At 46.3% G+C, this 24,199-nt stretch overlaps 1 protein-coding gene across 2 annotated transcripts; it reads left to right on the forward strand.

Annotated features, from left to right (window-relative positions):
• The first annotated feature begins 4,668 nt into the window (after positions 1 to 4,668).
• Positions 4,669 to 24,081, forward strand: Slc25a44 (solute carrier family 25 member 44). Of its 2 annotated transcripts, XM_076862214.1 has the most exons (4): positions 4,669 to 4,816; positions 11,411 to 12,048; positions 18,757 to 18,884; positions 21,593 to 24,081. In XM_076862214.1, exons 2-4 carry the CDS (start codon positions 11,424 to 11,426, stop codon positions 21,782 to 21,784), a joined length of 945 nt encoding a protein of 314 aa, XP_076718329.1. In that variant the 5' UTR covers positions 4,669 to 4,816; positions 11,411 to 11,423; the 3' UTR covers positions 21,785 to 24,081. The 2 variants fall into 2 exon arrangements, with proteins under 2 accessions (XP_076718329.1, XP_076718328.1); XM_076862213.2 differs by lacking the exon at positions 21,593 to 24,081 and having other exon boundaries at positions 4,736 to 4,816; positions 18,762 to 18,867.
• The last annotated feature ends 118 nt before the right edge of the window (positions 24,082 to 24,199 follow it).

Consider the following 24,199-nt stretch of genomic DNA (forward strand, 5'->3'; position numbering starts at 1 on the left):
ATTCTGAACAATGCTTGTCACAGACAGATTATTTTTTATTAAAAAGACAAAGCTCATGACTGGTGCTGTTTTGGGGGCAGCAGGGTGTTCCCAGAGGACCGCCAGGAAATGCAGCGAGAGGCCTGAGAACACAGGGCGGACCCACCACTGGGTTTGTGGGATGATTGCCCGAGGACCTCTGCTGCCTGGCAGAGCCCTCTCCTGCACACTGGGGTTGCTGGGGAGCACCCTGAACCTTTCCTGCAGCACCCACCGGCCTGAGCTTGTGCCTGCTAGACAGGTGACACCTTGTCATTACTGTCACCACCGACTCCCTTGCAGGGCGCCCACAGTCGCCGTCCCCAGCTCTCCCACACTTCTCGTGACTCCAGCTCAACCCCCTGAGCAGCAGTTGGCTTCAAGTCTTGGTAGACGAATTTATAGAAAGACGGTGCAGCCACCCCCTCCTGGCCATGTCCCTCTCAATATCTGACAAACAAGGCTCTGTCCACACCCCCACACCACCTTCCCCCTCTCCCTCCCGCCAAGGAGGTACAAGTCCTTCCTCCCACCAAGAGCAAGCGGTGCGTCTCTGTCACAGCTAGGAGTTTGTCCTGTAAATTACGGACCTGGACCACCATGCCCACACCACTTGACCCACTTCCTCTGTGTTTTTTTGGTGCAGGAGATTGAACCCAGGAGCATTTTACCACTGAGCCACGTCCCCAGCCCTTTTTATTTTTCATTTTGAGGCAAGGTCTCCCTGGGTTTTCCAAGCTGTCCTTGACCCTTCCATCCTCCTGCCTCAGCCTCGGGAGTTGTTGGGATGGCAGATGGGCGCTGCTCTGCCTGGCTCTGCCTGGTTTCTTTCTGTCTTCAGGTGGGACAATAACCCTCCCCAGAACTCCACCCATTCCGTCCACCCCCACTCCCTCTCTCTGTCATGTCAACACCAGCAGACATCGGCTACGGGTCCCCTCCACCTACTCTGTTGCCCTCCTTCTTTAATCCTCTGTGATTTGGTTTATTTTCCCCCTCCTCCCACCTCAAATGACTTTCCCTTGAGTACCTATAAACCCTTAACTGAGGAATTCAACCTTGACCTTTGAGCCGCTGGGATTACAGGCTTGAGCCCCCACGCCTGGCTCGACCACACACTAAAGATAGATAAAACACTAAAGGGTTTTATCTATCTGTTTATTTACTTATTTGTTTGTATGTATTTATCTTGCAGTACCGGGAACTGAACCCAGTGGTGATTTACCACTGAGACACATCCCCATCCTTTTTTTTTTTTTTTTTTTTTTTTGAGATAGGGTCTTGCTAAATTGCTTAAGGCTTCATGAAGTTGCTGAGACTGGCCTCAAATTTGCAATCCTCCTGCCTCAGCCTCCCCAGTCACTGGCATTATAGGCATACTCCACTGTGCCCTTAGCCGCTTTTTAAGTGTACAGTTCAGTAGCATCAACTACAGTCACATTCTTGTGAACAGGTGTCTAGACTTTTTGCATCTCGAAAAACACAAACTCTGGGCCCTGGCAACCACCTTTTGACTTTTCGTTTTCATGAATTTAGCTACTCTAGGTTACTCTCATAGTGAAATTACAGAGTATTTGTCCTTTTACGACTGGCTTATTTCATTTGACATAATGTCCTCCAGGTTCATTCTGTTGTAGGGTGTGGCATAATTTCTTTTTTTTTTTTTGGTGTGTGTGTGTGTGCAGAGATGGTATTGTTGGGGGGATTGACCCAGGGGCACTGAACCACTGAGCCATATCCCCAGCCCATCTTTAAAAAAATTTTTTTAGTTGTAGATAGACACAATACCTTTATTTTATTTGTTTTTATTTTTATGTGGTGCCAGGAATCTAACCCAGTGCCTTGCGCATGCTAGGCAAGTGTTCTACCACTGAGCAACAACCCCAGCCCCTCCCCAGCCCTTTTTAATATTTTATTTAGAGACAGGATCTTGCTGAGTTACTAAGGATTGCTAATATGCTGATCCTCCTGCCTCAGCCTCCTGAGTTGCTGGGATTACAGGCGTGCACCACCACACCCCTCAGGATTTCCTTTTTTAAGGTTGAATAATACTCCATTGTGTATACATACCATCTCTTCTTATACATCCCTCCATTGATTGGTATTTGGGTTGCTTCCACCTTTGGTTATTGTCAGTGATGCTGCAGTGAACATGGGAGTGCAGATCTCTCTTTCAGATCCTATCTACTGTGACTTTTTATTGGAGTTATTTGGCTTCTCTAGTTATTTCCTTTTTCTTGCTGTTTCCTTTTCTTCCTCTCATTTCTCATCCCCCCAGTATGCTTCCACCCCGATGTTCAGTCTTTCCCATTCCTGGCTTCCTGTCTTGCCACTCCCCTGATGACCTCTAGACCAAGGGCTGTGGGGAAGCCTGGGACAGTGGAGAGGACCCTGGACTAGGATTAGGCTCCTGGAACTTTCATGTGCTCTTAATAGACTTGGGCGGCTCTTCCCATCTGTACCTCAATTTCTCCACCTACTGGATGAAAGGAATAGGCAGAAAAATCTTCCCACTTGAAAGCGGCTATACACTGCCAGCTACACAGCTCCAGAGTTGAGCTTTCTCCTGTCCTGTGCTCTGGCCAGTACAAGGACAATCCTGATGGACATATTTATTCAAGTGACCCTGAGGCTTCTTGAACCATTCCTTGTGATGGTTAAGGTGTCGGCTTGAATGTATTAAGGAATACTTCGAAGCAAGCGTTATTTCTGGGTCCTGTGTCCCACCTACTTAGGAGGCTGAGGCAGCAGATTGCAAGTTTGAGGCCAGCCTCAGCAATTTAGAGTAGCCCTAAGCAACTTAGCAAGATCCTGTCTCAAAAAATAAAAAGGACCAGGGATGTGGCTTTGTGGGTAAGCGTCCCTGGGTTCAATCCCATGTTAACAGAAATAAGCCAGGCACTGAAAAGCAATTACCATATGATCTCATATGAATATAAAAAAGTTGATCTCATAGAAGTTGAGAATACAGCTGGGAATGGTGGTGCAAACTGTAATCCCCGTAACTTGGAAGGCTGAGGCAGGAGAATCCCAAATTCAAGGTCAGACTCTGCAATGCCGCAGTCTGGCTGGGCACAAAATAAACGAGCCGCCACAAAGCCTTGTAGGTTCAAACAGCAACTCTTTATTCCCGAACTCTCACCCGCACTCTACACACACTTCCCGGGAACACACTCCCTCCACTGGGCTCCACCCGCCAATTCTCCCCGAACCCCACCAAACTCAAAGGGAACTCCAAAGTATCAGGTGCCTGAGGCAGCAGGATCCTCCCTAATCCCGGAGCCACCCCATTCCCCCCCAGGATCCGCCCTAATCCCTGAACCGTCCTAATCCGGGAGCAGGGTCACCTTTCAACCATTCCCTCTAGCAAAATGCCAGGCATTTTAGTTCCAACTAAACTGTGGCTCTCAAAACTGCAATTTAGTGAGAGCCTGTTTCAAAATAAAAAAAATAAAAAGGGCTGGGGTGTAGCTCAGAGGCCTTGGTTTTAATTCCCAGTACTGGGGGAAAAAAAGAAGTTTAGAATACAATGGTGGTTGCCAGAAATTGAGGGAAGGGAGAGATGAGGGAAAAGTTGATGGGTACTAAATTGCAGATGGATAGGAGTAAAAATTTGGTATGAACAGTAAAGTGACTATAGGTGACAATATGTACTCTATATTAAAAAAAAAAAACAACTAGAAGGATTCTGAATGTTTTCATCATTAAGAAATGATACGTGTTTTAGAAAATAGGTTTAACCTGATTTAAATATTACATGGGTGTGGTGGTGCATGACTGTAATCCCAGTGATTTAGGAGGCTGAGGCAGGAGGATCACAAATTCAAAGCCAGCCTTAGCGATTTTAGCAAGGCACTAAACAACTTAATGAGACTCTGTCTCAAAATAAAAAATTTAAAGGGATGGGGATGAAGCTCAATGGTATGGTAGAGTAACCCTAGGTACAATCCCCAGTACAAAAACAAAACCGCCCCACAACATTACACAAGGTATACATGTATAAAAACATCACAAGGCACCCAATCAATGTATTCAATTTTTATATATCAGTAAAATTGGGGAAAAACTGAAGTGTAGAATAAAAAAAAAAAAAAAAAATCTACCCGTAGGCACAACCAGTTTCAGAGCTGGATGAGACCCTTAATGTTATTTTCTCCACCTCCAAGATGACCTTCATTCCTGCAATTTTTTTAGTCCCTAAACCTCAAAATTAGTTATCTAACCTCAGTCCTTCCTGCCGCACTTTGACCTCTACTGTTTGGGCTCTATAAAAAAAAAAAAATGAGAAAAGCTACACAAAAATTAAAGATTACATTTTTTTCCCCTTGCATTGCTGGGGATCTCACTCTAAAGATCAGATTTGAATATAAAGATTCCAACGGATCTTAAAGCACGCGGTGACCCACTTACAACTGGAACTTCAAGAAAGGATCACGGACTCATCCGCGAATTAGAAACAGCCCTAGCAGAGCACGCATGCGCTTTAGACCTGGGGGCGCCGCGAAGGCAGAGGGGGCGTGGCTACCGCCCTGAGGCAAGATGGCCGTCAGGACCGCCCATCGTCGCTCCTGGGGGAGGCTCAAAGGCTCAGAACGCCATTGGTGCAGTTACCCGGGGGGCGGGAATGACAGCGTCCCAGTTTCCGGTTCCGGCAGTACCGGGATCCTAGTCGAGATGGAGGAAGATGCGACCGGAGGCTGGCAGCCGCTGGGAACGGAGGGTCAAGCGGGGCCTGCGGCCTAGAGGTCCGGGGTCGGAGTTCGCTTCAGACGCGGTGGAGCCGCCGGGGTCTGAGAAGGTAAGAAACCGTGGGAGTAGCGGTGCCTGAGGGCTGAGGTGTCTAAGGACCCGGACCTGCCGGGGGGCAGTGGATGTCAGCGATGCCCGGCTGCCGGGCTCTAGAGCTCGCCCTGCAGTTTGGGGAACGAAGGGCAAGTCCGGCGAGGCATCCCTTCCTGGCTGAGGAGTATGAGATTCACGGACAGCAAAAGAAGCGTTGTGAGGAGTAGGTCCTAGGACCTAGAGGTGACTGTGCGGGGAACCGGGACCAAATCTGCATAAAGAGGGGTGCCATGTGGAGTGTGTGGAGAGGACTGTCATGTGGCGTCTATGAGAGGGATCACGTGGGTACTTATGGAAGACCAAGGAGGGCTGCCATGTCAGAGGAAGGAGATTACCTTGAAGGAGGGGTCGGGGCGTCGCCTGGGAAATATATGTCCAGTAGGACAGGTGGGCAAATGTAGTCACGTTTCATGGCAGACAGCTCCGGGATGCAGAGATCTGATGCAGATGCTGTAGGAAGGACAGAAGGAATAGAGGATGCTTGTCTCCACTCTTGTTTACATCTGAGAAGTGGGAACCCATGAATGTCTTGTCAGTAGTTGTATAAGGTAATTTGATTGGTGTTTGACTGAAAAGACTGGAATGGACCAAATGATCCATTGTGTCCAGTTCCAGTGACAAGTTAGGATGGAGTCAGAGGGCTTTGGGATCATAATGTCATAATGATCCAGGATTCCTAGATAGGTGTTGTAATTCTTATATTGACAGTCCCTAATATTTAAAGCAATGCTTCCCAAACTTTGACGTGGATCTAGTGATCTTTTAAAAGTTGTTAGCTCTTATTCAGCAGATCTAGGGTACAGCCTGAAATTCTGTTTTTCTTTTTCTTTTTCTTCGTTATACTAGGACTTGAACGCAGGGGCACAGTGCCACTGAACTATATCCCCAGCCCTTTTTATTTTGAAATAGGGTCTTGCCAAATTGCCAGGCTGTCCTCAAACTTGTGATCCTCCTGCCTCAGCCTCCTGAGTAGCTGGGATTACATATGTGTACCACCTCACTCAGCTTTGAAATTCTGTATTTCTTTGTGTGTTCATGTGTGTGAGAGTGTCCTACTGGGGGTTTAACCCAGAGGCACTTTACCACTGAGCTACATCCCTAGCTTGTTTGTTTATTTATTTTTGTACTGGGGATTGAACCAGGGGCACTCTACCACTAAGCTACTTTCCCACCTATTTTTTATTTTGAGACAGGATCTTGATAAGTTGCTTAGGGCCTTGCTAAATTGCTGAGGCTGGCCTTGAACTTGTGATCCTCCTGTCTCAGCCTCTTAAATTGCTGGGATTACAAGTGTGCACCACTACACCTGGTTGAGACAGGATCTTGATAAGTTGCTTAGGGCCTTGCTAAATTGCTGAGGCTGGCCTTGAACTTGTGATCCTCCTATCTCAGCTTCTTAAATTGCTGGGATTACAAGTGTGCACCACTACACCTGGCTGTAATGTCTTTTTTTTTTTTTTTTTTCCTGGTCATTGAACCCAGGTACCAAGCACTGAGCCACATCCCTAGCCTTTTTTTTATATGTTATTTACAGACAGGTTTTTCTTTTTTTTGTAATATTTATTTTGTTTTAGTTGTAGTTGGACACGATACTTTATTTTTATGTGGTGCTGAGGATTGAACTCAGCGCCTTAGAGACAGGTTCTTGATAAGTTGTTTAGGGCCTTGTTAAGTTGCTGAGGCTGGCTTTGAACTTGTGATACTCCTGCCTCAGCCTCCCGAGCTGATGGGATTATACAGGTGTGTGGCCCAGATAGATTCTACATTTCTAATCAGTGCCCAGATGATGCTTGTGATGCCAGTTAGTGAACCAGTCTGAGTGGCAAGAGCATCCCTATGCAGTAGAGCTTTCTGCGATAACAGAAATGCTTTGCTGTTAACAAAATGCTTTCACAATTTTTAGCTCCTATGGAGTTGCACCACAATCCTTGTATAGCTGCTGCAGCTTTGATTAGCCCCATTTCACAGACGAAGAAGCTGAGTTCCAGTGAAGTGACTTGGTTCCAGTTTTACACCAGTAAATAATGGGGGACTCAAATATGGATCTACTGATGACGAGTGTTCTTTCCATTTTATATCCTTGCCCTCTAGAAAATACTGTCTTCTCTTGAGCCAGAGTTTTATCTTAGAACTTAGTGAATAGGCTTGCATGATTTGTGTTTGTTTGTGTGTGTGCAAGGAGAGTACAAGTGAAGCAGAGGTACACACCTGGGCCAGTTTCTCCCTTCCCACTGGTAGAATCAGTAATGGGAGCTCCACCTCTGATATTTCATTTGATCACTTAAGGACACAGTGTTCACTAATCCTGGGTCATCTATTGGGTCCTCACAAGAAGCATGCAGGTTTTTTGTTTGTTTGCTTTTATGAGCAGGGTTTTTTTTTTTTGTTTGTTTGTTTGCTTGCTTTTATGGTGCTGAGAATTGAACCCAGGTCTTGTGTATGTTAGGCAAGAACTCTACCACTGAGCTACATCCCCAGCCCAAACCTGAGCAGTTTTAAAAGTGGGAGAAAATCTGGAATTGGAGCCAGACACACAAATAAGGGTCTGAGAAAGAACCATAAAGAAGTTGAGCTGACTCACTTGGGTGAAGGGAATACTGAAGGAAGTTTGCATAAACGTATCTGCAAAGAGGATTTTCCAGAGGCTAAAACAAGAGGAGCTGGTTTTGATATTTCAGCAGGAAACTTGGAGGTTATATAACAACAGGTTGAGATCTCACCATTTAGGAGTAACCTCCTTTTGAAAAGGCAGAGGGGGTGTGTACAGTGCCCTCACCCTTCTGAGGTGGCTCCTTGGTTTTTTTGTTTTTTTTTTTTTGGTACCAGGGATTGAACCAGAGATGCTCAACACTGAACCACATCCCTAGCCCCTTTTCATTTTTCATTTTGAGACAGGGTTTTGCTAATTTGCTTAGGGCCTTGCTAAATTGCTAAGACTGACTTTGAACTTGTGATCCTCCTGCCTCAGTGTCAGAAGTCACTGGGATTACAGATGTGCAACATGGCATCTGGCAGTGGCTCATCCTTTGAGGTCCAACCCTTAATGGCTTCTCCTGTTACTATGACAACAGTAGGCCTTACCTGCTTCAGAGAATCCCAGCTTCCTTCTAGGAGTTTAAAATAGACTGGGCAGGGGAGAGATGGAGGCAAGGCAAGAAGTGGTACATTGTATCCTGTTGTAGAATTTCTTTTCTTTTTTGGTACCAGGCATTGAACCCAGGGCACTTAAGCACTGAGCCACACCCCCAGCCCCTTTTTATTTTTCATTTTGAGACTGAGTCTTGCTAGGCTGTCTACTAGGTTGCTGACAGCCTCCCTAAGTTGCCGAGGCTGGCTTTGAACTGTGATCCTCCTGCCTCAGCTTCCTGAGCTGTTGGGATTACAGGTGTGTGGCATCGTGCTCAACCTGTCATAGAATTTCTTATCAGGAGATGCTGGTACTTGGTGATTCAGCTTGACAGGTTGAAGAGACACTCAGGAAACCAGGTCCTGGAACAGAATCTCATGGCCGGCTGTGTCCTTCTGCCCTGCACAGCACTCAGTTTGCACGTGCCGGCAGGAGGCCCTCCTGCCTGAGTCCTACTGTGTTTGTCCCGTGCTGAAACATGCCTGCTCAGTCATTCCAGGAGCAGAGCAGCGTTTGCTTTCTCTGAAACAAAGTGAGAGAAGTTCCTGGGCATCTGCATGGCCTGGGGCTTATGCTTAACCCTCCAGTGACCTGCAGTCATGAGGGCATTAACTTCACCTCCCCGGATGGGAATGACTTTCTTGAAACTGAACAGAAGGATTTGTGTTGGAATCTTCAACTCCCATGGGGTAGAAGGCATGGTGGAGTAAAGAAATCTTGGCTTGTATGCTCCCTTCACCACTGGCCAGCTGCATGACCTTGGGCCTGTTATACTTCACTTGTCCAGCCCTCTATGTCCTCACTTGTCATAAATGTTTAACTGTATGCAGGTTAAGTTGTAAGGGCTGCATGAGGTGGTAGATAGTCAGTAAATCCTAGCCTTTGCCTGTGTGTCTTTACCTCTCAGTGGAGAGGGAAGCATGACCTTGGGTCCCCAGATGACAAATACTGTGGGCAGGACAGACAGTGACCACCTTCTCTTGGAGGGTTCAAAGAAGATTGCACCACTGGACTTGGTGGGTATCTCAGGCTGAGCCTGGGGAGGAGGGTCATCTTGGCCCATAGCAATGGCACATCAGTGTTCTGAGGGTCCTCCTGCCTGCAGAACCCCACCTCTGCCTCATTTCTCACGGCCTAGATTTCCCACTCTGGACAGCCCCATTGACGGGTCTTCTGTCTCCAAGCCATTGCTGTTTTCTTTGCACTGTCTGCATGTATTCCTTCATATTATATATTTATTTATTTTTTAGTTGTAGTTGGACACAACACCTTTATTTTTATGTGGTGCTGAGAATCGAACCTAGGGCCCCGCATGTGCTAGGCGAGCCGCAACCTCAGCTCTACTACTGAGCCACAACCCCAGCCCCTGTATTCCTTCTTTATTCAAGCTGCTTTGTCCTCTAGGAAGCCTGTCTTGTTCCACGCACCTCACCCATGCCTCGGCTCTCAGCTACTCAGATTGCACTGTGGGTAACCCATACTCTAATGAAAGTGGTAACAGTGCAGCTCAGGGATTCCTGAAAAGCCAACCTCCCCCACCCTTGGACTTCCAGAGACTCCAAGAGCAATTCCCATGGAACAAAAGCTACCTAAGCCTGAGTTGGGACTTCTGTTAGGGAAGGTGATTGAGGATGGACTCTGGTTGGACACCTAGCATGAGGTTTGCCACCAGAATTTTTTGTGTAGAACATTTCAGCCCTCTAGAGTTGTCCCCATGAAGTGGCCATCTCCTTACCCATCTCCTGTCTCAAAAGCCAGGGAAGTCCCTGGCTTCTCACTTCCTAGAAATTTAACTTCCCACTTTACCTGCCTGGGTGAAAATTTCCAGTATCCTGTATAACCAGTGGGCTACACCAGAGCATATGACATTTCCACTAAGTATATAACGTCCTCTGGTTTCACATTTCCTAAATTTGAAGCTCCTGATTTTAGACAGTTATTATATTAGTAAGTTTACTGGTTTGTTCGAAAGTCTAAGCAATGAATAAACTTAACATATGGGTCACATGTACAATCATTTGCCCCAATCTCTTTCTCTTTGTGTCTTATATCCATTCCCTAGAGGGATGCGGTGTCTCCTTGAACAGACTGAATTTCTTGGTGGCAGAGTCTGTGTATCTGTCATTTCTCCCTTCATTCTCTAGGGCTGCGGTTGTGCTCTGTTTGCTTAGGTTGAAAGCACAGGGTCAGACATGTCCTCCAATTTGTAGCGTTAGGCTTCTAGGTGGTTCTTTTCCCTTTCTGGAGTGCTATCTAATAACCAAAGAGGACTCTGACCTTTGGGCTGTCCCTGGGTCTCTAATTCTTTTCCCTGGAGGGTGATAGGGGGTGCCTGTGGTGTAAGGGCTCTCCCGACTTGGGCTCTTCCCCTCATTTTCTTCTAATACAGACTGGAAAAGGGGGTGCTCAGAGAGGCCAGCATGGGAAACCATGAACAAAATCAGATCTGTTGGGGAGCAGGGAGGCATGGGAAAAATGGAGGAACTTTGGGCAAAGGGGAAGTAGGGCAGGAAGGATGCATGGGGGTAAGAAAGACGGTGGAATGAGATGGACATCATTACCCTAGGTACATGTATGACTGCTCATATGGTGTGATGCTGTATTGTGTACAACCAAAGAAATGTAAAGTTGTGCTGCAGTTGTATACAATGAATCAAAATTCATTCTGCTGTCATATGTACCTAATTAAAATAAATTAATTAATTAAAAGAAATCAGACATGTCAGTTGGTAAATGGTGGCAAGAGGCACCTTGCTGAGGATGTACAGCCAACATGGTGCCTTCTCAGTGAGCCCAGGGGCACAATAAATGGAGCACTTGGGGCTGAGGGTGTGGCTCAGAGGTAGAGCGCAAGCTGTGAGGCACGGTTCGATCCTCAGCACCACATAAAAATAAAATAAAGATGTTGTGTCCACCTATAACTAAAAAATAAATATTTTTAAATGGAGCAGTCCCTTCCAGCCTTCATGAGCCTCCTAAATGTCACTTAATGACATCCCATTAGCCAACTTAAAAAGGCCCTGCAAACTTCCAGGTGATTCCTTTGACCACAGCATTCTGAACTCTGCCTGGCTGGGCCAGACAAGGAGAGTGGTCCCTGCCTCAGGCTGTGTCACGGTGTCCCAGGCAGAGAAAGTGCAGGAAGGACAGTCCCAGATGCTAGGGTCGGGGACTGAGCTAAGAGTGGAGTTAGGAGGGTCACGATGGCGAGGGATGATTTCTGTGTGGGGACCAGAATTGGGAAGGACGGTCAAGATGCTGATTTCTGAAGGCTGGTGATGGGCAGAGCCAAGCGGGGTGAAGTCTAAGCTTTGGGGAGGTGGGTGTCCCAGGAGAGGAGAAGAGGAATTTAGAAACTAGCCCAGAGGGGAAAGCACAAAGTTCTGACCTCCTTCCTGACGCTCCACCCTGTCCAAATCCCAGGTCTCCAGGCACAATGGAGGACAAACGAAACATCCAGATCATTGAGTGGGAACATCTGGACAAGAAGAAGTTCTACGTGTTTGGTGTGGCAATGACAATGATGATCCGGGTCAGCGTCTACCCATTTACCCTCATCCGCACCCGCCTGCAGGTTCAGAAGGGCAAGAGCCTCTACCATGGGACCTTTGATGCCTTCATTAAGATCCTGCGAGCAGATGGTGTGTCTGGCCTCTACCGGGGGTTCCTGGTCAACACCTTTACCCTCATCTCTGGCCAGTGCTATGTCACCACTTATGAGCTCACCCGGAAATTTGTAGCTGACTACAGCCAGAGCAACACAGTGAAATCATTAGTGGCTGGTGGCTCGGCCTCCCTTGTGGCCCAGAGCATCACAGTGCCCATTGACGTGGTCTCCCAGCACCTGATGATGCAGCGCAAGGGGGAGAAAATGGGGCGCTTCCAGGTCCGTGGGAACCCAGAGGGACACGGGGTAATTGCCTTTGGCCAAACGAAAGACATCATCAGGCAGATCCTGCGAGCTGATGGGCTTCGAGGCTTCTACCGAGGCTACGTGGCTTCACTGCTTACCTATATCCCAAACAGTGCTGTCTGGTGGCCCTTTTATCACTTCTATGCAGGTAAGCAGGGGCCAGGAAAATGGGGGATGGGGGCTATTGATAGGGTGAGGTACTGTTGCTCTGTGCAGGTTGCAGTGGAGATGAGAGTTAATGGGGGAATGGGCCATTCATCCAACAACTGTTTGAATCCAAGAGGATTCAAAGATGAGTGAGACATGGTTCTGCCTTCAAAGAGCTTGTGAATGTAATGAGGGGGTCAGAGAAGTAAAGTAGGTGAGTATAGAACAGTTCATAGTGCGTGCTCTGGGTGTGCTGGGACCACCTTGTGTTAGCAGAGTATTGCCAGAGAATTGGAAGGTGGTGGGGTTCAAAAGCTGTTGGATGTTTGGGATTTGAAGATAGTAGTGAGCTTTTTTATTTTGGGGGGATACTGGTGATGATTGAATCAAGGGGTATTTAACTACTGAGCTACATTCCCAGCCCTTTTTTTAAAAAAAAATTATTTATTTTGAGACAGGGTCTTGTTAAGTTGCTGAGGCTGGTCTCAAACTTGGAATCCTCCTGCCTCAGCCTCCCGAGCTGCTGGGATTGCTGGTGTGCACCACTGCACCTAGCAATAGTGAGCTTTAAATATTTTCCAGAATCTGAATTACTGAGGGCTTCAGTAGACATTTTGCTTTCTGAAAGGTCAGAGCACATTGCCGGGTGCGGGACCTGAGTGTGCCTGCTTCCCCAGCCGTGGGTCACTACCACATTCTGGTCAGGGCATCTGTCCTCACAAGCTTCCTGATGGCTGCTGCTGGTTTCTTGCCTTTCACACTGGGCATTCCGTCCTGTCCCAAAGGGTACTTTCTAATGACTTCCTGTCCTGTAATCATTTCGTCCTATGGCACTGTACTTTTCTGGTGATTCTTTTATTTTCCTGATTATACCTTCTTTTTATTGCTAACTCTGTTTCTTCTTCTGTTTCATCTGGACTCTTTGGTAAAATTCAGATTCTTAGACTCTACCCCTGACCTTTTGGAAATAAATTCTGAAAATCTCTAAAAATTTTCATTTTTTTTTTTTTTTGGTACCAGAATTGAACCCACAGGCACTTAACCACTGAGCCACCTCCCTAACCCTGTTTTTTATTTTGAGACAGAGTCCTTTAAGTTGCTTAGGGCCTCACTGTGTTGCTGAGGCTGGCTTTGAATTTGCCATCCTACTGCCTCAGCTGCTGGGATTACAGGTGTGTACCACCATGCCTGACAAAATTTATTTTTTGTATTTTGTGTGTTATTGGAGGTTGAACCTAGGATTCTATATTCCCAGCCCTTCATATTTTTTATTTGGGGACAGGGTCTTGCTATGTTGCCCAGGCTGGCCTTGAACTTGAGATCCTCCTGCTTCAACCTGCTGAGTCTCTGGCATTATAGGTGTGTTCCACCATGGCAGATCCTGGCAGTATTTTTTTTGTTTGTGTGGGCAGATACCAGGGATTGAACTCAGGGGCACTTGACCACTGAGCCACATCTCCATCCCTATTTTTTGTTTGTATTTTATTTAGAGACAGGGTCTCACTGAGTTGCTTAGCACCTCACTTCTGCTGAGGCTGGGTTTGAACTCCTGATCGTCCTGCCTCAGCTTTCCAAGCTGCTGGGATTGTAGGCGCATGCCACTGCACTCTGCCAGATTCTGGCAATCTTAATATTAGAAAAGTTTCCCAGGGGCTGGGAAGAGCACTCGTCTTGCACATGTGAGGTCCTGGGTTCGATCCTCAGCACCATGTAAAAATAAATGAATAAATAAAATAAACGTATTGTGTCTAACTACCACTTAAAAAAAAAAAAAAAAGAAAAGAAAAAGAAAAGCTTCCCAGGCTTGGTGCAGTAGTGCATACCTATAATCCCAGCAACTCAGAAGGCTGAGGCAGGAGGAGCACAAGTTTCAGGCGCCTCGGCCACTTAACAAGACCCTGTCTCAAAATAACAAAAGAGCTGGGGTAAGCTGAGTGGAAGAGCACTTGCTTAGCATGTGTGAGGTCTTGAGTTTGAGCACTACAAAACAGGAAGGAAGGAAGGGAGAGAGGGAGTGAGGGAGGAAGGGAAAAGAGTCCCAGGAAGTTTGTGGAGCATTTGTTTGGCTTTCTGTCCTCATTTGGTTTTATTTACAATTAGAGGTGCATTTCCCCAATATGTCTAGTATCTTTCGTTCCCAAATTAACCTTTTCCAATGTCTGGTCAGACATTCTGACTCTTGGACCTCTTGATATGAAGGCATCTACTGACATTTGAAATTTTTTTCATGTAAGTATGCTGGCTTTCCCTTCTGACTGACTTCATCTGTCAGAGGCCTTGTTTTTCTCCACATCTTTTAGGCTGACTCCTTGGGATTTGTGCTTGACCACTCCCTCCTTCTTGTCTCATATTTAGTCCTGGTGATTCGAGAAAGGCTCTCCCCATTTTCTCTCTATCCCTGCTGAAATTGCTTGAATCTTTCTTAAGGTAGTATACATTTGTGTTGATTTTATTGTTTGCCTTATCTTTTCTGCTATGTGGAAATGTTCTTGGAAGGGGAAAAAAATAACACTGGCTGAATGCCCTGTGTGCCGAGCTCTGTGTGGGGCGACCTTGCATCTTCATTATTTCCTTCTCGCAAGAGTCTTATGATGGAGGCATCTTCCCTGCTGCCCCAGTCTAGACTGGCTTCCTTTTTGGATGTTCATATGAAGCCACATTTCTTTCAGATCACTCAGCTGAGTCTGTAATGATACATTCATTCATGTGATTATTAAGTTAATGTCTCTTTCCCTGCTGGACTGCAGTGTGTTAGAACAGGGGCCATCTCTGTTTTTATTCACTATCCTACCTTCCAACACTGGCTTGGTGGCTGAGTGTTCAATAAATATCTGTTGAGTGAGAATGGTTCTTGTCATTTCCTTTTGCTTCAAGTGTCAAGGCTGCCTTGTGGGCATTTAGAATAAAATCCAGTTTTCTTCTCATGGGCTCCACAGCGCGGCACCCTGTGGCCTCTGCTTCTCTGCGTCTCCACTCTGCTCCAGCCTCACTGATGTTCCTGAGTTTCCTGGTTCACATGAAGCTCTGTTCTGCTTCAGGACCTTTGCATATGATGTTCTCTCCGCCTAGGAAGCTCTTTCCTCTGGTGTGTGGCTGGCTCCTTCTCACGTTTCAGGCCCACCTTTGCAAAGACTTCTCTAGCCACTCTATTGAAAGGAAGGCTCTTTATGTTTTCTGTTTTGGCACCTTGTTTCCTTCTTAGCACTTGTCATGATTTGCAATTATTTTACCCCAAACTTCAGCTCTTGATTGGAATATAATTTCCATGAAAGTATTTCCCTGTTTCTCTGTTTTATGTCTACTGCTTATCACGGTGTCTTTGACCTGGGTTTATCTTCTTTTTTTGTGTGTCATTGACCTGGGTTAATCTTCTTTTTTTTTTTTTTTTGTGGGTGAGGTACTAGGGATTGAACCCAGGGGTGCTTAACCACTGAGCCATATCCCCAGCCCATTTTAATTTTTAAACTTTGAAACAGGGTCTAAGTTACTCAGGGCCTCCCTAAATTGCTGAGGCTGGTTTTGAATTTACCATCCTCCTGTCTCAGCCTCCTGAGCCATTGGGATTACAGGTGTGTGCCATTACACCTTTGATCCCTCCTTTTTTTATTGATACAAGTCTTGTTAAATTGCTTAGGGGTCACTTTATTCTTGAGGCTGACCTTGAACTTGGGATCCTCCTGCCTTAGCCTACCACCAAATCACTGGTATACAGTTTTGTGCCTCCATGGCTGGATGGGATTATCTTCTGCCTTGTAAATAATAGGTGTTCAACAAACATTTATTGAATGAATAATGCATGAATGAATGATACTACTACTAATTATTATTGTTTTGCTTTTGTGGTGCTGAGGCCTCTTGGATGCTAGGTGAGCACTCCATCAACTGAGCTATATCCTCAGCCTTTGAATGAATAATGGAGAGGAGGGAAAGACAGGAACTCTTTCCCTCCACACCTTTGCCTTTGTTTTATTCATCCCCTCCCTATCCCCAGGAACGTGGCATGCTATGTAGGTATAGTCAGAATTGGAATCTGGATCCCAATGCTACATTTTATGATTGCAAAATGCTTTCTTTGCAGGAGAAACAGGGCACCCAGTAAGGCACAACTGCCAATTCACTGTTTGTGTTTTTGTTGTTTTCCCCACTGTTTCTGTTTGCACGCCAACTCTGGGGAAGAAAGTGATTAGAAACTGGGGAAGAGGTGATTCTGTAGGGCTGAAGGAGTTCTGCCATGCCAGCTGGGACTTGGAAGCCCTCACTTCTGCCCTGCCAACCCCCTCCTCCCTACTTCTCCTCCTCCTGTCTTTAGTTGCTTGGTTACAAACTACCAAAACTAGGAGCATGAGAAAAAAATTCTTAGCAGTATGGTGACTGACCATAGAAGAGAAAATTGAGGGAATCAAAGTTCTTGCAATGGCTTCAGGCTCTAAATGGCTTACCTCTTGGGTCTCATTACTTTCTTTCTCTTATTCTGCTCCAGGCTACTGAATTCACTGCCCCTTGAACAATTCAGGTGTGCTATTAAGGTAAAGGGACTTTGCATGGGATATTATCTTGAGCATGGAGAGCTCTTTCCACAGATCCATGTGGCTTGTACCCTCTTTTTCAGCTTTCTGCTCATCTTCACTTCTTGGAAAGGACTTCTATGACTACTTGTTAAAAATGGACACTTCTTCACCCTCACCCTTGGCCTTCCCATCTCCCTTTCCTGCTTTATTTTCATCTACAGTAATACCTTCTGACATGACTGAATTTTGCTTTTTATTTGTTGGTTTTTTTTTTAATTTTGTGCCTCCAGTTTTTTATTTTATTTTAATTTTTTTAAGAGAGAGAGAGAGAATTTTTTTAATATTTTATTTTTTGGCGGACACAACATCTTTGTATGTGGTGCTGAGGATCGAACCCTGGCCGCACACATGCCAGGAGAGCACGCTACCACTTGAGCCACATCCCCAGCCCACTTTTTATTGGTTTATTGTCTGTCTTCCCCCACTAGAATGTGAATTTCTTAAGGGCAGGAAATTGTGGCTCTTTTATTCACTGTTAAGTCCTGAAGAACCAGGGTGATAAGCTCATGGTAATCACTTAATAAATCTTTGTTGGATAAATTAATGAACTCCTTTTCACACCCAGAAAAGTTAAAGCAGAAAAGTTCAATCACAGTGGACTTTCCAGTGGTATTGGCAATGAATGAATCCAGGTACTATTTCGTCATTGACATTTAGAAAAATTAATTTTCCTTTCTCTCTGTTTTTGTGATATTGGGAATTGCTCCCAGGGGTACTTTACCACTGAGCTACATTCACAGTCATTTTTAAAATTTAAAATTTTGAGATACGGTCTTGCTAAGTTGCTCAGAGTTGCTGACATTGACCTCAAACTTGTGATCCTCCTGCCTCAGCTTCCCAATGCATTTTTCTTCTTGAAATAGGCTGGTGAAAAGTTCTCACTGTGGGATAAGAATTTCTGTTTTAAATTTTTTATACCAATATTTAATTATACCTTTATTTAATTTATTTTTATGTGGTGCTGAGGATCAAACCCAGTGCCTCACACTTGTTGGGCAAGCACTCAACCACTGAGCTACAACCCCTATCCTAAAATTACTTGTTTTTATTTATAAAAACATCATTTGGTGGCTGGGGATGTAGCTCAGTGGCAGAGCACTTACCTAGCATGTATGAGACCTTGAGTTAAATCCCCCCCCCCAAAAAAAAAATCACACTGGCCAAAATTCAAAAGATGGGTAAAGGAATATAGTATGCAATGAAAAGACTCTTTACCCACTGGAGTCATCCAGTTCCCTTTCATAGAGACAATCAGTGTCACAGTTTATCCGACCAAAATTATTTAATGCATATGTAAGCAAATATGTAGCATCTGCTTGTCTAGCCTATGACTTGGGAGGAACAGAGCAAGAACAGTTTTTATATCAGGAAGAATATTCTGTCCATCAGATGAAAGGAGTCATCTATAAAGAGGTTTTAATATTCTCTTTTCCAGGGGAGTCTTATCCTATTTAAATGGGTGATATCACCAAGATGACTCTAGAAGGGGCTCGAGACGTATAATGTGATTTTTTTTTTTCTCCTTGTTGAATATCGACATCTGTCCCAGCTGGCGACTTAATGCTGGTTCACAAAATCTGACTATTCCAATAACTTAAAAAATGGCGAAGAAAGCATGCAAACACACAGAAGTACCTTTTCAAGAGTCCAGGGACAGCTCTGAGACCTTAGGGGTCTGTGAAAAGAGAAAGAGCCACTGGAATTCTTTATTCTTATATATGGGACACACAAGGGGAGGGTCCATGGAACATTCTATCCCCAAAAGGGCAATGGGGTAGGATTACAAAGGAATAGGTGAGTGTAACTCAACCCCCTGTAGAGACGCTTACTCCTGGAGCCACGCCTTGTTATCCGAGTTGGGGTAATGCCCAAGTTACTGCCACCTGGCACTACCGTGCCAGACTGAATGCAATAATTGTTCAGAACCCATGCATCAGGACTTAAGGCATCTGCATCCAGGCAGCTCCTGACAATTGGATGAAGGCATAAACAGGGAAGAGAAAAGATGGGAATTGTAGGTCTCAAGTGGCAAAGGATGGAGGGCTTGTCATGGTTGCGAAAGTGAGTAAAAGCAAGCAGAAACTATGAGGGCAGTTTGGTGGTACCTCATGTCTCAGGCATTGTCTTTCCCTGGATTTCAGAGCAGCTCTCGCACCTGTGTCCTAAGGAGTGCCCTCACATTGTCTTTCAAGCCATCTCGGGGCCCCTGGCTGCAGCCACTGCCTCTATCCTCACCAATCCCATGGATGTCATCCGAACTCGTGTGCAGGTAATGCTGGTCTCCTCCCCAACCCTCCTCCCAGAGAAGCCATGAGAAACATAATCTTCAGGCCCTCCAGCATTCCCTTGACCTCTATGTGACATGGTCTTTTGGTCTAGTCAGTCTGTTCCTGGTCATCCAAGTCCCTTCCTTGGGCTTCTCATCTGCAGAAACCAGTGAGCACTTGGAAGTACCTAGATTGTTTCTCTTACCCTGTCTGCTACCTTGTGTGACTCTACCTGGTTTCTTCTAGCTATTAGCATACCTATAAGTCATTCTATCTTCACCTTGCAGTTTGTGATTATTAGAAGTATTGATTTCAACTCTGGGCAGTGGTACATTACCTGTAATTCTAGCAACCCTTGAGGCTGAGGCAATATAGGATCTCAAGTTCAAAGCCTGTCTCAGCAACTTGGTGAGGCCCTAAGCAACTCAGTGAGACCCTGTCTCTAAATAAAATATAAGAAGGGCTGGGGATGTGGCTCAGTGGTTAAGCACCTCTAGATCTGGCCCTTGGTATACACACACACACACACACAAAAAAAAGGTATTGATTTCAGTTAGTTTCGTAAGTCTGTCTGATTTTTTTTTTCCCACTAGGCTATAGGTTCTCAACAGAGAGTGAGAATGACTGTTCTTTTTTTTTTTTTTTTTTTTTTTTTGGTACCGGGGATTGAACTCAAGGGCACTCGACAATTGAGCCATATTCCCAGCCCTAATTTGTATTTTATTTAGAGACAGGGTCTCTTTAAAGTTGTTAGCACCTCACTTTTGCTGAGGCTGGCTTTGAATTGCAATCCTCCTGCCTCAGCCTCCTGTCACCACACCTGGCTATTTTTTATTTTTGTGACAGGGTTTCGCTAAGTTGCTGAGTCTGGCTTTGAATTTGTGATCCTCCTGCCTTAGCCTCTCAAGTTGCTAGGATTATAGATGTGTGTCACCACGCAAGGGGAGAGTGATTTCACAGATTGTTTTGTTTCAACTGAGTAAAAATGCTGACAAAAACCTTACATTACAGTCTCTGTCTTCAGTCAGCTCAAAGACTCTTTCCTTCACCTAGAAATAGAGTCTGAATGATGGTGTATAATATTGCAAAGGGTAGATTTTACTCTAGTTTTAGGTGGAGAGAAGGGAGATTTGTTTTTCTTTCCCCCCACTTTAAGTATTGGAGAATTGAACCCAGGGCCCTGGTCATGCTAGATAAGTACTCTACCACTGAGCTGTGTATCCAGCTCTTTAACCTGTTTAGTTGTCTAAGCTGGCCTCAAACTTATAATCCTCCTGCCTCAGACTCCCTAATAGCTGAGGTTTGTACCAACATGCTGGCTGCAAAGGAGATTTTGTCTGATTTTGGGGAAAGATAGAGAATCAAGAAAGATGAACAAGAGATGGGATCATTGGGTTATGTTGAGGAGAAAAGGGAAGGAAAAGAACATTAACAGGTTGGGGAACCATATGTGGTGGCCTGTGTCTGTAGTCCCAGCTGTTCAGGAGACTGAAGTAGAGGATCATGGGTCCAGAAGTTCAAGACCAGTCTATGCAACATGGTAGAACCCCCTCTCAAAAAACCAGACCAAACCAAACAAAAATAAAGCAACAACATCCAAAAAGTATTTTGGAGATAAAGTCAGTTTCTCTGCTATCAGAATGTCTGGAAGGAGACAGGTAGCAAATACAGGTATTTTTTCTCCCTAGAAAAGAATGTCTCCTACTGCATTTGAAAATGAATACACCGGCGTCTGATCGGCTAGCCCCCATTCTCTCCTGAGCCTGTCCTGAGTGTTCTAGGAGATCCAAGGGAAAGGACAGGTCTCTACTCTGAGGAGCTCCCAGAGGTGTAGCTAGAAAAGCCCCTGGATGGCTGTGGAGAACTGGAAGGTTGGGGGCAGAGGTGGTCAGATGAGGTGGTACTAGTGAAGAAGGGCCTGTGGAGGAGTTGCTGATGAGGCAGGGGCACTGGGGAGGGGAGGATCAGCTTGTGTAGTCATGCTGTAGGGAGGGAGACAAGGAATGTGTCTGTTCAGCCGAGGAGCTGAGTGGTCAGTCTCTAAAGGGTGTGGTTTAGGAGTGGGGGAAGAGTGGGACCGCTGAGAGGACCACTGAGAAAGAAGAGATTAATGCCCTGGCCAAGCTTCCAGTGTGACAGGGAAGACGGGCCATGGTGTGTGTGAGCGATGACAAGGATGAAGGGGAGGGTTCTCGCCCTGGGCTTCAGACAGATTGAGATGACTAAAGTCACACTCCCAGACTGGCAGAACTGCAGAGGACCTTGGAGGGGATTTAATCCAGCATCCCCAAGATCAGAGAGAAGAACCTGGCCAAGACTTACAGCTAGGTGGCTTAGCTAGTGATGTGAAGAGTTAACGTGACTGAACATTGACTCTCTGCCAGGTTCTGTTCTCAGCATTTACAAGTATTAGTTTCTTTTTGTTCAGAACAACCTCATGGCATAGAAACTATTATCATTGTTTTATATTTGAGGAAACTGAAATGTAAAGGGTTAAATTGCCCAGGGATATGCTCTTAATAAGCTGGGGATCAGACTTCGAACCCAGGCAGTCTGGCGCATACAAAGTCCCTGTGCTTTCTGGTCCTCAGAAGCAGAATCCAGCCCTTCTGCCTCCCAAGTAGTTCTCCCCACATGAGCCTGAGGCAGAGGGAGACTGCGCAGAGGGCACTGACCGCAGACTATGATCCCCAACTGTGTTGACTTCCAGGTTGAAGGCAAGAGCTCCATCATCCTGACCTTCAGACAGCTGATGGCAGAAGAGGGACCTTGGGGCCTCATGAAGGGCCTCTCGGCCAGAATCATCTCAGCTACTCCTTCCACCATTGTCATTGTGGTGGGCTATGAGAGCCTCAAGAAACTCAGCTTGCGACCGGAGCTGGTGGACTCAAGACACTGGTAGCAGTGGTGGGCAGAGAAGCTGGCTGTTCCCACTACTCTGGGCTGGGGGCAGAGCAGGGAAGATAGTGTCCTCTCTAATGCCCCCACTACATACCCAGCCCTGCCCTGGGCCAGGTGGCCTGTCTGGGAAAGGGACAGAGACTTTGGACTGCTCTTGCTGAAGAGGTTCCATGCCTGGCTTCCCTGCCCCAACTATTTTTAATTCTCCTACTGAACTGGGCTCCCTTCCTCAGCTCCTGACCTGGAGACCCACCTCGCCTGACCTGCTAGCCCCCTCAGGCTTCCCTTTGCATCTTCCCTGAGGTCCTGAGAAGATCTGTGCATAGAGCTTATTGACTACCACTGATTTCTCCTCTTGGGCTTTCTGCCAGACTCTAAGCAGTTGCCCCCCACTCTACCATGTCACCTCTGAGGCTAGCTCATTTTTAATTTGGGTCTGAGCTGCCCACCAGACTACTCTGCATTTCTTACACTTTGGGGTAAGTTGCCAGGCACTTTTGCACAGTCAGAGCAGCAAAATCCCTGTCTCTACAGAGCACTCGTCTTTTCTTTGGAGGAGTTATTGAGATGGGGAGAAAAGCTGATACTTTATTTTATGTGTATATTTTTAAACGTCTGTGAATCAGGCTCTTGTCATAGTCCTGCTAAAGCACCAGTCCTGCTGTCAGAGCCTACCCCTGCCTTAGACAGGTGGGAAAATGTCATGTAGCCTTTTCCTCAATCCCAGTCCTATCCCTTCACTGTCCCTTCAACCCCAGCAGCCCCTGTACAATATGAGCTGTTGGCTTCCCCTGGCCCAGATGACGACAGTGGGGTTGGGGGGCACAGTTCTAAATAGGTTGGGCTGAATCGGGTACACTGGGCTTGGAGCACCACCTTGAAAAGTCAGGTTGAGAGAGTAGTTGGTTTGGAAAGCAACAAGAGGGTATGTGTTCCCCATCAGGCCAGCTGAGCCCAGCCTAGGAGAGAACAGTGGAGGTTCTCAACCCCATTGAGAGGCAGCCACGAGGTACACATACACCCCAGTCACTCATACTCACGGCAACAGAGTTGTCTCACAGTGGAAATCTGAGATGTGGAATGTTTTTTTCCCCTTCTCTCTGGGTGTAAAGAGTCATCCCAGTCATGGTACCCTGTGTTTGAAGAGAATAAAGAGCAGTTTAGGAAGTCACCTAATACCAGAATCACTGCATTTACCAGCCTGATACTGCCAAGATTATCTGTTGAAGCTCCGCTCAGAAGCTAGGAGACCGGCTCCTGCTCCCCTGCCTCATTCTTCCCCACCCCACCTCCTCCACCAAGCCTGGGTTGGGTGGAGAGGTGCAGCGAATGGAAGGAGAAGGAGGCAGTCAACCCTGCCTTCCCACTTGAGACATTTGGTCTGAATGATCCTTTAAACCTATTTAATGGTCCCACCTGCTGGGGAAGGCCCCGGTGCCATTGAAAGGTGCTAGCTACCTGAAGCCTTGATATTTCCCACATTCTTACACCCTGGCCATACCAGACTCTGAAAACCAGATTTCACTACCTTCACCGCCAACCATGTTCCATCTTGTCTCTAGTTAAGAATTTTCCCCTTTTCATTTTATTTATTTAAAAAAAAATTTTTTTTTGGTCCCTACCTTCACTTTGTCTTCCAGTTTCTTTTCACAGATAGTCATCCTAAAGGTTGGGCCCACAGGTCATTCCGAATCTTCCTGCCCGTCACTCATCACTCACCCTGAGAACCACCCACACAGAGAAGCAAGGGCCCTCCTCTTTTTCAGTTTTCCCAGTGAGCGCTGGAGGATGGTGTTCTCAGTGCCACCCTTCTCCCTCAGAACCGGTCTTCTGACCTTCCCCACTGTGCTGACGTGGGTCCTCTCCTGCCTCGGGTGTGACTCCCTCCCCGCTCCTCTCCTGTAGGGTACTCAGTCTTCCACCTGTCCCCGCCCAACACACAGTTTTCAAAGGTGTTGTGGAGAATTAATGGGACCCTGGCCCCTACTTTCCCTTAATATTTTAGGAGCTGGGATTGGGTTTAGGACAGTTTTTGGTGGGGATGAGACCGTGGACGTCCATTTTCCTACGACTTGGAGACCAAAGCAGCCGGCAATTTGATGTATTGATTAGCAACCAAACTAGAAGAAACTCCTAGAGAATAGGCAAGACCGGAACCTGACTGCAGGAGCACTGAGAGGGAAATGAAAACATGTGAACGTCTGACCCAATGAACTCTGTGAATATCAGCAGGGAATATTCACTTTTGCACTGTACGATGTCTTTGAAGTGTAATTAAAAGTTTTTACGAGCCCCTGAGCTTTGGCTTGTGCGTGTTTTTCCCGGCGCACTGCGTCCCTCTTGGCTTTCCCCCGCCCTCTGACTTCGTAGGTGCTCCGCCCCCTGCGGCTCGGTGACAGACGTTCTGCCGGGCCCA

This window comes from Callospermophilus lateralis, chromosome 7 (assembly GCF_048772815.1).
Source record: "Callospermophilus lateralis isolate mCalLat2 chromosome 7, mCalLat2.hap1, whole genome shotgun sequence".
Lineage (NCBI taxonomy): Eukaryota > Metazoa > Chordata > Mammalia > Rodentia > Sciuridae > Callospermophilus > Callospermophilus lateralis.

What these genes read in the sequence shown, in the direction of transcription:
- Slc25a44 (XM_076862214.1), top strand. Translation starts at nt 11,424, where the DNA reads ATGGAGGACAAACGAAACATCCAGATCATTGAGTGGGAACATCTGGAC. An exon ending in CTTTTATCACTTCTATGCAG is followed by an intron (nt 12,049 to 18,756) that starts GTAAGCAGGGGC and finishes CCTGGATTTCAG; the next exon opens with AGCAGCTCTCGCACCTGTGT. An exon ending in TCATCCGAACTCGTGTGCAG is followed by an intron (nt 18,885 to 21,592) that starts GTAATGCTGGTC and finishes GTTGACTTCCAG; the next exon opens with GTTGAAGGCAAGAGCTCCAT.